The sequence below is a fragment of the Pelodiscus sinensis genome, chromosome 1, assembly GCF_049634645.1.
Source record: "Pelodiscus sinensis isolate JC-2024 chromosome 1, ASM4963464v1, whole genome shotgun sequence".
NCBI classification, from domain to species: domain Eukaryota; kingdom Metazoa; phylum Chordata; order Testudines; family Trionychidae; genus Pelodiscus; species Pelodiscus sinensis.
Window position 1 is genome coordinate 200,238,786 of NC_134711.1, and position 13,372 is coordinate 200,252,157.

A 13,372-nucleotide genomic window follows, 5' to 3' on the forward strand; every position below is an offset into this window, starting at 1 on the left:
TCCTCAGGCCAAGTTCTCAGAAATGAATGATGCTATAAAATTATTGCATCTGTCTTCAGAGTCTTTAAAACTGTGAATTTATGGTTGCTTCATATTCTGATATTTTTCTTGTCTCTGTCATACCATTTTCATATTTCAGTAGCTATGTTTCAGAGAAGTACTATGTAATAATGCATGTTTAGGAAGATCTTTACATTAGAAAAAATGTGTGATTCCTAAGTTCTGACTTATTTCTTTGACAGAAGACCCACAAATCAGCAATGAAAATAATATTTCAGAGGGTTTATGTGCAGAAAGCCTTCACCTATTTAAGATTATTCTAAGTTCTTGAGTGGCTGAAAGGTGGTGGTGTCAGGTAGTTGATATACAACCACCACAAGGAAGACTCCCTCTCACTGGAGGCAGGGGATGAGAAAGTGACTTGTGGTCCTGGATATCTAAAACTGTCACAGTGTCCAAATTACTCAGAGAGTAAAGTCCTCTGTTTTCCCATAAAGCTTTTACCACATGGACAGTGGCCATGAAAGCTTCCTGAGTGTTTGTATTTACTAAAGATACTACTATGGCACACATGTGCCACTGCAGCATTCAGTGTGGACACTAACTATTCCCATTGCTGTAGTTTATCCACCTCCCTAAAAGGTAGTAACTAAGTCAACAGAAACATTCTTCCATCGATCTAGTGCTGTCTACACAGAGATTTGCGTCATCTTAGTGCTGCTCAGAGCTGTGGATTTTTCAGACCCCTGAAACTGACTTAGTTTTCTAGGGTAAACCAGGCCTCGGGTTGTCCCACTGCTGTGCCTCATCCCTGTTCTAGATGCTCTACCTTGATACACCCACTGCCACTGCCACCCACACAGGCATGGCTTGATACCAGAGGAAAGAAAACTCTTAGCCCCTCTAGAGAAAGCACACACATATGTAGACCATCCTCATGGGTTCTTCTCCTTCCCGTGGATTCGAGAAGGGCTTTGTAGCTGGTCAGTTGGACAGAAAGGAGCAGAAAGTGCTCTGGGCTCATTGGTACCCTTACGCTCAAGTAAGGAAGGCTTATAAGCCCTTCTCCCAGCCAGGGACACCATTCTGTGCTGGGAAAAAGGAACTCCCTTTCCTTCACAGGGTTTAGAATGGGTTGGGTTGGTTTTTAGGACCTTGCTATAGGCATCATGCTACTTGCCCTTTGAGTACTAGGAAGGAATCTTTTCCATGTTTGCCCAGTTGGTTAGAACAGGAATTTTTTTTCACCTTTCTTTCAGCAGCCTCAGAACATGGGGATTGGGTTAGGTTGTAAAATTAACTTTATCCCAATTTGATAGGTGCCCAATTCAACAGGTACTTGATCAACAGGAGGTTTTCCCACTCACTAAAGGGTGACATTTGTAATTGTTTGAAACAGAAGAACTGCAACAAAAACCAGAGAGAGAAATTCAGGAATGGGGAAATGGGTGTATGTTGGTCCAAAAGAGGATTTTCTAAGTTGTCAGGCTTTTGATACAAGACTACAGGCAGTCCCCGACTTACGCGGATCCGACTTATGTCATATCCGCACATACGAACGGGGCTTTCTCGACCCGGAGGTCGAGGTGGCGGATTGCTACCTGTGAGCTCCGGGGCGAGAAAGCCCCGTTCATAAGCTGCTCCGGTGCCCCTGGTCTGCTGGAGACGGTCTCCAGCAGACCAGAGGTACTGGGCGGGTTCCCGCGCTTCTGAGGCTTTGCCAGAGCAAAGCCTCAGAAGCGCGGGGAACCGCTGCTGCTACTGCTTCAGTCCGGGTGCCTGTGGTCTGCTGGGGACCGTCCCCAGCAGACCACAGGCATCGGGACTGAAGTGGCAGCAGCGGCGGTTCCCCGCGCCTCTGAGGCTTTGCTCTGGCAAAGCCTCAGAGGCGCGGGACCCCCTCGCAGCTGCGGCTTCAGTCCGGGTGCCTGTGGTCTGCTGGGGACCATCCCCAGCAGACCACAGGCACCGGGACTGAAGTGGCAGCAGCGGCGGTTCCCCGCGCCTCTGAGGCTTTGCTCTGGCACAGCCTCAGAGGCGCGGGACCCCCCCGCGGCTGCGGCTTCAGTCCGGGAGCCTGTGGTCTGCTGGGGACCGTCCCCAGCAGACCACAGGCACCGGGACTGAAGCTGCAGCCGCGGCAGGGTCCCGCGCCTCTGAGGCTTTGCCAGAGCAAAGCCTCAGAGGCGCGGCACCCTGCTGCCACTGCGGCTCTGCTCCCCGTGTCCCTGGTCTGCTGGGGGGGGGCGCAGCTAGTTTTCCCCCCCCCCCAGCAGACCAGGCTTTTGTTTTGGACCCTGGGGCAGAGCAGCTGGGGCGCTGCCGATTGGTCCTGCAGCACCGCTCTGGGCACTACTGGACCAACCTGGCAGCACCCCAGATGCTCTGCCCCAGGTCCTGATTCAGCCGCTGCTGGTCAGTTTCAGCAGCGGCTGAATCAGGATGCCTGGGGCAGAGCAGATGGGGTGCTGCTGGGTTGGTCCAGTAGCACCGAGGAGCGGCGCTACTGGAGCAACCCAGCAGCACCCCAACTGCTCTTCCTCAGGCGTCCCCAAGTCAGCTTCTGCTGAAACTGACCAGCGCTGACTACAGGAAGCCCGAGGCAAAGTTGCTCTGCCCCGGGCTTCCTGGAATCAGCTGCTGATCAGTTTCAGCAGCAGCTGACTTGGGGACGCCTGGGGTTCTTAAGTTGATCCTGTATGTAAGTCAGAACTGGCAGTCAGTTTGAGCAGCGGCTGAATCTGGACGCCAGTTCCGACTTACATACAGATTCAACTTAAGAACAAACCTACAGTCTCTATCTTGTACGTAACCCGGGGACTGCCTGTATATAAATATTCAGCATTTTAAACAGAAATAGAGTGGAATCCCATTATACAAATGAATTGGGGATGAAGGACTTTGTGCAACACAGAAATTATTAAATTGAACACTTCAGTATTATTTTATGTATTGTGCTTATATTGCAGTATTGTGCAGTGAATCACTTTCTTCTTGTCCTTCAAACCAAACAGCAAAGCAATTTCTAGTACATTGAAGGCAATGGAATGTGAAGAGATGTTGACTTGTTCCTCATCAACATCACTGTTGTTATATAGGTGTTTTTCCCTCTCCTGCCAAGAGCAGTATTTCATACAATTAACGTCACAAAGTTTGGGTTCTCCTGTACAATGTTTTGAACCTGGTCACTACTATTTTGTAGAGATTGGGCACCACATAACAAAACAAACAAACAAACTAAAAGAGGTAAAGTGCAAAGCAAGTTCCTTCTTACTGTTTGTGTTTATTTTAACAATAAAAAGTTTAACATCTCCATTATACACTTACATGCTGTCAAGGCTGTTCTGCACTCTGAGTGGAGAAGGTGGGGGCTTGTAAGAGACCTTAAAAATACCTTACCTCTGTAGGCTTCTGCTTAAAAGCTCCTCAAGGTCACAAATTCCTTGGATTTGGGAGATAGGCTGCCCCCACCAAGTGAAACAAAAACTGCTTTCTTCTTGAACCCAGGAAGAAAGCACTTTGCCTTCTTCCAGAGGGGCATCCTCAAACTCTTTTACTACAAAAGAGCTTGAGGGGAAAAAGAGAAAACAAAATGCAGTCACTGATAGCTGACCTCTTAGTCCTAGGCATACATACACAGATCTCCTGCTACCTTTCAGGACACAAGAATCAAATCATAGCCTTAAAAAGGTGATTTTATTAACAAAACAAAAAAGAAGATGTGGAAGACCTGCCTCCACAAAGGTAACACATACTAGGTTTCTAGGTGTTATAATGCAATTGAGAAAAGAACAGATTAAAACACAGAGAATTGTATCTCTGGGATTCATCTTAATTACAGTGCATGGGGGCAAGGCACATGGACTCAGCACGGAGGAGTTTAACCAAACAACAAAAGAAAGAAAATAACCTGATCTTGTCTAAATAGATATTCACTAGCTACTCTCACATTCATGCTTCAAGGTCCAGTCCATACCCAGTATTCTTTATAGGCATGGTAGTTCTTCCTGGTTTAATTAATCTTGTTCCCCCAGCTCATACATTAAAACTCACAGCAAGCAGATATATCTTCCTATTCAAATCTCAACACCTTCTCCCATTGGCTTTCCTGGCTCCCTGACAACATCCCCTAGCTATCTGAGTTTAACCTTTTAGTCACCAAATGCACTCCTCTTATCCATCACACATGCTTATACATTTTGAGAATCATTCAAGGAGAAGAAAAGTCAATCTTGTTCCATTGTTAAATAAAAATGTCAGATTCATTTGATGTTTTTGCTGATTAAAAACTTATATTCCCTAAATATAAATGGTTCTAATTGTCCTTTTTCAAATCTATATTTTTTCAAGTTTACTAGCTGTGTGAATGTGGAAGGTTGTTACATGTCAGGACTCTGATTACTAATGATTAATTAAGATAACAAGTAGAATACTGGGATTCTAGTAATGAAAGATATATAGGACATTGAATTGAGTGTCTTTAGTGAAGAATAACATATTGTCCATAAGCACTGTTTTGGTTTTATTTTTAGTAGTTCTGCATTTCATTGTATATAGACAAAAGTAAGGATTTTATCAGGAGTATATTTTTTCTAAGATGTATAGAGTAGTTGATTATCAAGCCTTTCACAAATAGGAGTGGATGTATTCCATAGAAGGATTCGGAAAAGTACTTCAGAGGTATAAATAAGCAGTCTGCTTGTTTCTGTCAATGTTTCTTGTCACTACTTTTATTGACGGTTAATACAAAACCAAAATACTGTGTTTGATTTCACATTTTCCAACACTTTGTGTGCTACTAGACACGGTGCATCTCTGTAGGGGAACAACTGAATTTGCTCAAGAGGATTTCCCGCTAATTGATCTGTAGATTAAAACATTCTCTAACAGACTAGAACACTCAAAGAAAAAAAAAGAGGAAGAATCTGAGCTGAAAAGGTGCTTGTTACAAAAACATAAAAGCTTCCTTTCTCTCTTCCTGCCTTTTGGATGTATACATTTGGGATTCAGAGTACAGAAAAACTTTCCCACAGAGCTCTTTCTACTAGATTTATAGTTGGTAAAGCATTTTTGATTCATGCTTGAATAAAAGGATTTTTATCAGGAATGTATTTTCATTTTTGACATTTAAAAAATATATATATATTTTACAGGAGCTGCAGGATGGCATTGGACAACAGCAGACTGTTATCAGAACATTAAATATAACCAGTGAGGATATTATTGAGCAGTCATCAACAGCAGATGCTAACGTACTAAAGGAAAAGCTGGGTAGCCTGAATTTTCGGTGGCAGGAAGTCTGCAGGCAGCTGGCAGAAAGAAGAAAGAGGTAGGTTATGAGAGAACATGGATATTCTGAAATCATTTCTGGTTATTTCAGATTTTCTTGTAACAAAGACACTTAAGGGAACCCGTTGGACTGTTCGTTAAATATTCATATTTAATTATCATTAATTAAATATATTATCCTTGTTTACTTGTCCAGTTCGTATCTACCAAGCCTCCTTACCTCCTCCATAACAAACACCCCCAGCTGCTTCCACAGCTAATGTTTAAACATAAACAGCATTAACACGACATTATTTTTAGAAAAGCCAAACAACAAATTGATGATTTTCTATAGGTAGTTTACCCCTGGGCTCACATTTTAACAAGCATTTTAAAGTGCCATTTTTCCTGATAGCATGTCATTAAAATTATACATAAAAAAGGCTTCTGTACCTATGGCACAAATGACATTTTAGGGAATAATTCTAACAATATTATTTACTTTTCACCCTGTTTGATATCTGTTTGCTTTTGGCATATAGCTCAGCTTTGATAAAAGACAATTGATTAGTCAATTTAACTGAATCAGTGTCTTATTCTCCTGCACTAACGGGATGCTGCAGTGTTTGAGTTACAACTATTATAGGGAGAGTGCTTTTCCTTTTGGAAGAAAGTATGTCCTTTGAATAAAAAAAACACACACAAAGATTTCTATTGATGTTGGGTGTTTATAAAAGCTTGTTATTTCCTAAATTTAAATGTCGGGCTGAAATTTAACTATCAGTGCTTCTTTCAAATACAGTAGTTGTATGCCAGTCTTCACCTACAAGTTATTTTTTCAGGAATGAGTGTCTCTTGAATAAGGTTCAGTGATGAGTATGGTATTTAGGAGGAAGACCAATAGTGCGCAACAGTTTGTTCACTGCTTAAATGAAGGATTGCCCTTCATTGTTACATGTCTCATTGTTACACGAAGGATTGCCCTTTTTCAGCATAGGCAATTGTTGAGAGGGAGGACCTGGAAAGATGTTCACATCCAAAAGGGAGTGAGGTGGGAATCCTGAAAGGTTATTGCTGCCTTTAATTATCATTAAACTCTCCCTTGGAATTTATTAAAAGATGAGAATGCCAAAAGCAAGCTGATGCAATTGGATGGCTTTAAATGGTTCTTTCCCTTGTGTTTCCAGGTGGTGTTGCTAATGTTTCTTGTTACACCAGGGAGAGCTTGGCCTTTATTTATCACACTAAAAACTATTCTTTGCACCACCGAAAACCAGCTGTATTTCCAAGCCCCCTACCTTTTATGCAAGTGCTAAGAATAACATCATGTTAATCGCTGTGTATGCTGCTGCAGCAGCAGCATGTAAAAGGAGGATTGGGGGTTGAGCTTTGACCACAAATGTAAATTCTGTCCCAGGTCTGGTCTGGCAGTTTCATCTCCATCTTTTTTTCATTTCATAGTTACAAATGTATATCTAAATGCCACTTTGGCTTCAGGCTCTCTCTGTGGTCCACTGAATTGCTAAATTTCCTTCCACATACTCTGCAGTAAACAAGAATAGAATCAACTGGCTGCTCCTGGGAATAACACAGTCCAATTCTCTAAATAAGCTACATTGCATTAACCAGAAAAAAAAACCAATAAGGCTACGTCTACATTGGCCCCTTTTCCGAAAGGGGCATGTTAATTTCAGAGATCGTAATAGGGAAATCCGCGGGGGATTTAAATATCCCCCGCGGCATTTAAATAAAAATGTCCGCCGCTTTTTTCCGGCTTTTAGAAAAGCCGGAAAAGAGCGTCTACACTGGCCCCGATCCTCCGGAAAAAGCGCCCTTTTCCGGAGGATCTTATTCCTACTTCAAAGTGGCCAGTGTAGATGCTCTTTTCCGGCTTTTAGAAAAGCCAGAAAAAAGCGGCGGACATTTTTATTTAAATGCCGCGGGGGATATTTAAATCCCCCGCGGATTTCCCTATTATGATCTCTGAAATTAACATGCCCCTTTCGGAAAAGGGGCCAATGTAGACGAGCCCTAATAGACTTGTACCGGGTATGATATTTTTTGAAGTAGGACTATGATATTCTAAGTAGGAATATGATATTCTATCCTAATAGACTTGTACCGGCTATGATATTTTTTGAAGTAGGAGTATGATATTCTTTGAAGTAGGAATAAGATCCTCCGGAAAAGGGCGCTTTTTCCGGAGGATTGGGGCTAGTGTAGACGCTCTTTTCCGGCTTTTCTAAAAGGATTTCCCTATTACGATCTCTGAAATTAACATGCCCCTTTCGGAAAAGGGGCCAATGTAGACGAGCCCTAATAGACTTGTACCGGCTATGATATTTTTTCTAGCTAGCAGTTGGGTAATTTTAAGTATAAAAAATCCTAGTGAACTAATCAGGAAAAAGATCTTGATACTAAAAGATAGTATCAAATTGCCATGAATTTTTGGCTGCTATTGTAATGTCATTAATGGCTGTCACAGTTGCAGGGCTAGCTAGACTTTTGTCCTCTTTCTGGTCTCTCTGAGAGCATCCAGCTCAGTTCTTCGGCTTCCAGCAGCCCTTATCTGTTCCTGGGTGGAATCCTACTCTACAACGGGGACGTGAGTCAATCTACCCTGTGTGCACTCACCACCCTATAAGTCTGACTCGGCTTGGTGCACCTGAATTTCCTTCCTTCAAGAACAAGTGACCAGGGATATATTGATCAACAGCCTTCCTAATGTAAAGTATCTCTGTACAGCAGTTAATCAAAGCATTAGTTGGAAAAAAAAGATTTTTAAACAAAAAACAACTGGCTGGCTCCTTCAGGCACCCCAGCTGGTTCCTGAGGTTTGGAAATGGCTGCACTGGATTCCCATCTTGGGTAGACAGATATGTTGTAGCTTTGCTCAAGCTAGTGTACATAGAATAGCAGTGTGGCTGCAGCACCACCAATGGTGGCATAGGCTTCCAGTGTGAGTATGTGTTTAGAGTCTCAAGTGGACTGTATTTGAGCAGTGTTCCTTTTAGCATGGTGGTTTAATCATAGACGGTGTGTGTGTCTGTGTCTGTCTCTTTCTCTGTACCTGAGCTGGGCATTACACCTTCCATCTGTGTATTGATATATCCTTTGAGTGTGTCTCAGATCCCATGCTCAAAAAAGTCCTTTCAAACCCTGAAATTTTATCATTCTCCTCATGTGCTGTTAGGTTTTGATCCTTCCTGGTCAAATCTGTTCTGTATGCTGGCTTGAGGAACAAGAGAGTCATCAGAGCTAATTGTTCAAGCATCATTCCATAACCATCCTATAGTGGAAGCTATTAGTAGACCATCTTGAGCTACTTCCTCCTTCCTGCCTGATCTACCCCAGACAGTCCTCTGTTGAGAAGTATTTAAATCAAAATATGCATAGAGAAAACATCATTTTAATGGTAGGTCAATGCACAATGTCCACAAGTCTGAAAGAGCACCCACGTATCTGTCATGATGACATTGTAATGTGTGTTCTGCAATTTCATTTAATTTCTCAGAATATAAAGTGTCCTTTAACTTAAAAAAAAAAAACCTCTAGTTTAATTACTCACATAGTATAAACTAATGCTGGTCAACATCTAGAAGTTAGGTAAACATAGCTAGTTCTCAGAGATGTGAAAAATTCACACTCCTGAACCTTGTAATTATGCCAACCATACTCATGGTGTGGGTCCCACTATGTCTATGAAAGACTTCTTCCCTTAGTCTTGCCACCACTACCTGGGGAGATGTGACAAATATGTCAATTTCCTTTAATATCTTTAGCTCTTACTATGTTCATTTTCTGTAACATTGTGGGCAGTGGCTTGTATGTAATTCCATGTAGGAGGGTAACTACAGCCTCTACAGGAACTAAGTCAGGGCATGGTTAGAAGAATTCACTCAGGTTATATTATCTCCAGAGAGGTATTACCTTCTAGGGGGGACTTCTGGGTTCAGCTAGACACTGTAAAGAACCTAGAAATGAGGAAAGGATTTTGGTATAAATAGCCTGACTCAGAGCTTTTGTTCTGATCCAGCAAATGGATAGAAGTAGGACCTTCTCTGCAAGGAGAATGACCCAGTCTTTAGGGAACAGTTGGAATACTGTTGGGGTGCATTCCTGTGTGGCCTAGGGGATCGGATGTACACCTGAGGAGGTTAGGGTGGTGGGATCTAGTCCCGCCCCCACCCTTCAGGACGATGTCAGATAAAGGGTGCCTGGAAAGTAAGGTGGTGGGGCTGGTTTGGGCATGGCCTAGCGAATAGGTCATTTCCCTGGGGAAATGGTAGTGGTGAGTTCTTCCCCCTCTGCCCCCAAGGAAGAGGCAGGACAAAGGGTACCTGGAAAGTAGCCCCAGAGCCTTTGTAGAGAAGGGGGAGGGAAGTGATCTGTGATAAGAACCATAGAGTTGGAAGAGACCTCAGAAGGTCATCAAGTCCAGCCCCCTGCTCTAGGAAGGACCAATACCAACTAAATCAACCCGGCCAGGGCTTTGTCAAGTTGAGACTTAAACACTTCTAGGGATGGAGACTCAACCACCTCCCTAGGTAACCCATTGCAGTGCTTCACTACCCTCCTAGTGAAATAGTTTTTCCCAATATCCAACCTGGACCTCTCCCACCACAACTTGAGACCATTGCTCCTTGTTCTGCCATCTGTCACTACTGAGAACAGCCTCTCTCCATCCTCTTTGGAACCTTCCTTCAGGAAGTTGAAGGCTGCTATCAAATCCCCCCTCACTCTTTGCTTCTGCAGACTAAACAAACCCCAAATCCCTCAGTCTCTCCTCATAGGTCATATGCTCCAGCCCCCTAATCATTTTGGTTGCCCTCCGCTAGACCCTCTCCAATGCTGACTATTCCTAATACTTTTCTCTCTTCCAAGTGCCTCAAAATGGATTCCTTAAGGATCCCTTCCATGATTTTTTCAGGAACTGAGATAAGACTGACCAGCCTATAGTTCCCTAAATCATCCTTCTTCCCTTTTTTTGAAGATGGGTATTACATTTGCCTTTTTCCAATCATCTGGGATTTCTCCCGACCTCCACGACTTTTCAAAGATAATGGCCAAAGGCTCCTCAATGACATTTGCCAACTCTCTCAGTACCCTCAGATGCATTAAGTCCGGACCCATGGATTTGTATACGTTTAGCTTTTCTAAATAGTTCCTAACCTGTTCTTTACCCACCAAGGGCTGTCCATCTTCATCCTATCTTGCGTCACTTAGCACATTAGTCCGGGAGCCTAACATGTCCGTGAATACAGAGGCAAAGAAAGTATTGAGTACTTCAGCTTTCCCCACATCATCTGTCACTAGATTACCTCCTTCATTCAGTAGGGGCTGCACACCCTCTCTGATCACCTTCTTCTTGTTAACATGCCTGTAGAAACCTTTCTTGTTATCCTTCTCATCCTTAGCCAGTCGCAATAATAAGCTTATTAGCCTGTGTATAAGTTATGTTATTGTCTTTAATATGTTGTCTTTGTAATCTTGTTAACTCAAAAATAAATGTGCTTTCTTGTAAAGAGTTGGGTGGTAACTTAAAATAGTGGGGAATTACCCTGTTCATAGCTCTCAAAAAAGAAAGCAAAGCCAGACATTGGTCTGCTTAGATAGTTTGACCTTTCTGGGTAATTCACGGTGTAGGCAGGAAACTTACAGCCTGGAAATGTCCTGATTATGAGGGAGAGAGATGAAGGTGTCTGCCTAAGATAGGTGGCAACAGGGGAGCTGGATATCCATGAGTTGGTACACTTCCTGGGACATGAGGAGGGAATATGGGTGTAGTTGCCCTGAACTGTGACAACCTAAATTAATGGGAAAACCCTTTCTGTTACTATGGGTATGTCTACACAGCGGTCTTATTCGGGAATAACATAGTCCGTGTCTACACTACACGCAGTTATTACAATATCATGTAAAAATAATGTTGAGCTGGAGGACTTCTTACTCCGACTTTTGTAACTGTCATTGTATGAGGAGTAAATGAAGTCAAAGGAAGAGTGCTCTTTCTCAGACTTTCTGCTGAGTAGATAGCACCAAAAGCTGAAATGAGCTATTTCATTTTAAGCTACATAATTGATGTAGCCAGAGTTGCATCGCTTTATCTGACGTTAGCCCTGCTGTGTAGATATGCCCTAAAGAAAGTGTCTTCATTATAGCACCACTGAGGGATAGCTGCTGTGCAGTAGCTGTGCCACTGTAATGCCCATAGTGCAGACATGGCCTAAGAATGTCTCTGTGTATTGAAACATTGCTGTGTTTATTTTTCAGTGTAGTAAAAGAATAATTTTCAAAAAAATGAAGTACCCAGGACCCCAACAGCAGCAAAAATTACATCCCAATTCAATTGTTTTTAATGTCTCCCTCTATGAAGAATGAGCATAAATGAAAGGCTATTTAATACTCAGAATGTTGTCTTTAAATGCAAGCTTTTTAGAAGTCAAAGGGGTGATGAAAACACTGAGATTCTTGTTAAACTTACACTAATCACTATAAAGTTGAACTGAATAAAACAGTAAATTCTGCCTAATACATTGCAGTTCTTTATCCTATAAGAATGTAACTGAATCCCCAAAGTTTTTTGTTTCATTTTTGAGAGTGTGTGTGCTTTTTTTGTATATTTTTGAGGCATACTTACATTTATACAATTATTCAGAGAGTGCATGTGTTACATTTAATTTCAGAATCATTCTTATAGCTGGTTGATTTTTGAAAAGGAAGGTCGATGACCCAGCATCATCAAGCATTCTTGGTAGAAAATGAAATTTCTAGCTGTTTCAAATGTAATGTTTACACTTCAGTTGCTAGATTTACTTCAACTCTACCACCAACAGCAAAAAATTTGAAATTCTATTGAGCAGGAGAAGAATTCTTATTTTAATTCTAATTTATTTTCACTTGTAATAAGCTTAGAGTTGTTTTTTATCTATTCTGAGATCAAACTTCTTTAAAATAATTAATAAGAGAATGGCATAACATTAGCAGGGTACTTTTAAATAGGCAAAGTGATTGATTTTCCTTATGTATACTCTATTTCATGCTCTCGTTCTAAAGTGATATATGATTATTGCATAACTCTTCTGTTTTTCATATTTATACTCATCTTTCATTGTAGTATTGCTTTAGTTACACATTAGCTACCTCTGACTAGTCTTTCACATGAGCTCCCAAAATACTGAAATCTGTTAACTCCTTTTTAAAAATTAAAAATTGGCTCATAGATGAAGAGTTTACAATACAGCTAAATTGCTAATTTTTTTTAAAGTACTTATTTCTTTCACCTCGCAGAACAAAATGATGGTATGCATATTTAATTTTATTTTTCTTTGTTTATGAATGTTGGGGAAATATGTAGAAATAAGTATGAACAGATGTCTTGGAGTAATTAATTAGGAAAGAAATTGCACAGATTTAAATTTGAAATGCATATACATGTAGTACTGTAGCTAAACTTGTTATTATTTATTGGTTATGATTGGCTTTTCTGGTGTCTGTGTGATATTTTGTAGTTTAATTATTTTGTTTAAAGGTTCTTACTCAAATACGAGAGAGTATATTTGCATATTGTTTAGAAAAAGAGAGGAAAAAATCCTTGCTCTCTTAGTAAATGTTTTCCCTATACTTTCATGTTACTTTTGTGATCAAATTCTTAATACAGTTTCACCAAACTTTTTTTCTATGTTACTTTTTCTTCAAATTATTAATACAGTTTCATCAAATGTTAATAAAATAGGGTGTGCCTACACTTGCACGCTAGTTCAAACTAGGGATGCAAAAGTAGGCATTGGAAATAGTCAATGAAGCCGGGATTTAAATATCCCGTGCTTCATTAGCATAATCTCGGCTGTGCACTATTCAGAATGCCAGCTGATTCGAAAGTGAAAATGAGCTCTGTGCTGCGTTAGTTCTAATCAAACCCCTTGGTTTGAAACCCCAAGGGGTTTGATTCAAATTAAAACGGCCCGAAGTGCACTTTCACTTTCAAATCAGCTGGCGTTCGGAATAGCGCATGGCCAAAATTATGTTAATGAAGCGCGGGATATTTAAATCCCAGCTTCACTGACTATTTCCAATGCCTACATATGCATCCCTAGTTCGAACT

General features: G+C 41.4%; 1 protein-coding gene across 11 annotated transcripts in view; it reads left to right on the forward strand.

Annotated features, from left to right (window-relative positions):
- Positions 1-13,372, forward strand: part of DMD (dystrophin) — a 2,108,520-nt gene that overhangs the window by 1,330,517 nt on the left and 764,631 nt on the right. For all 11 annotated transcript variants that reach the window (XM_075916549.1, XM_075916586.1, XM_075916651.1 and 8 more), the window contains one exon: positions 5,154-5,329. In XM_075916549.1, coding sequence (XP_075772664.1) covers positions 5,154-5,329 — 176 coding nt within the window. The remainder of the gene's footprint in view (positions 1-5,153; positions 5,330-13,372) is intronic.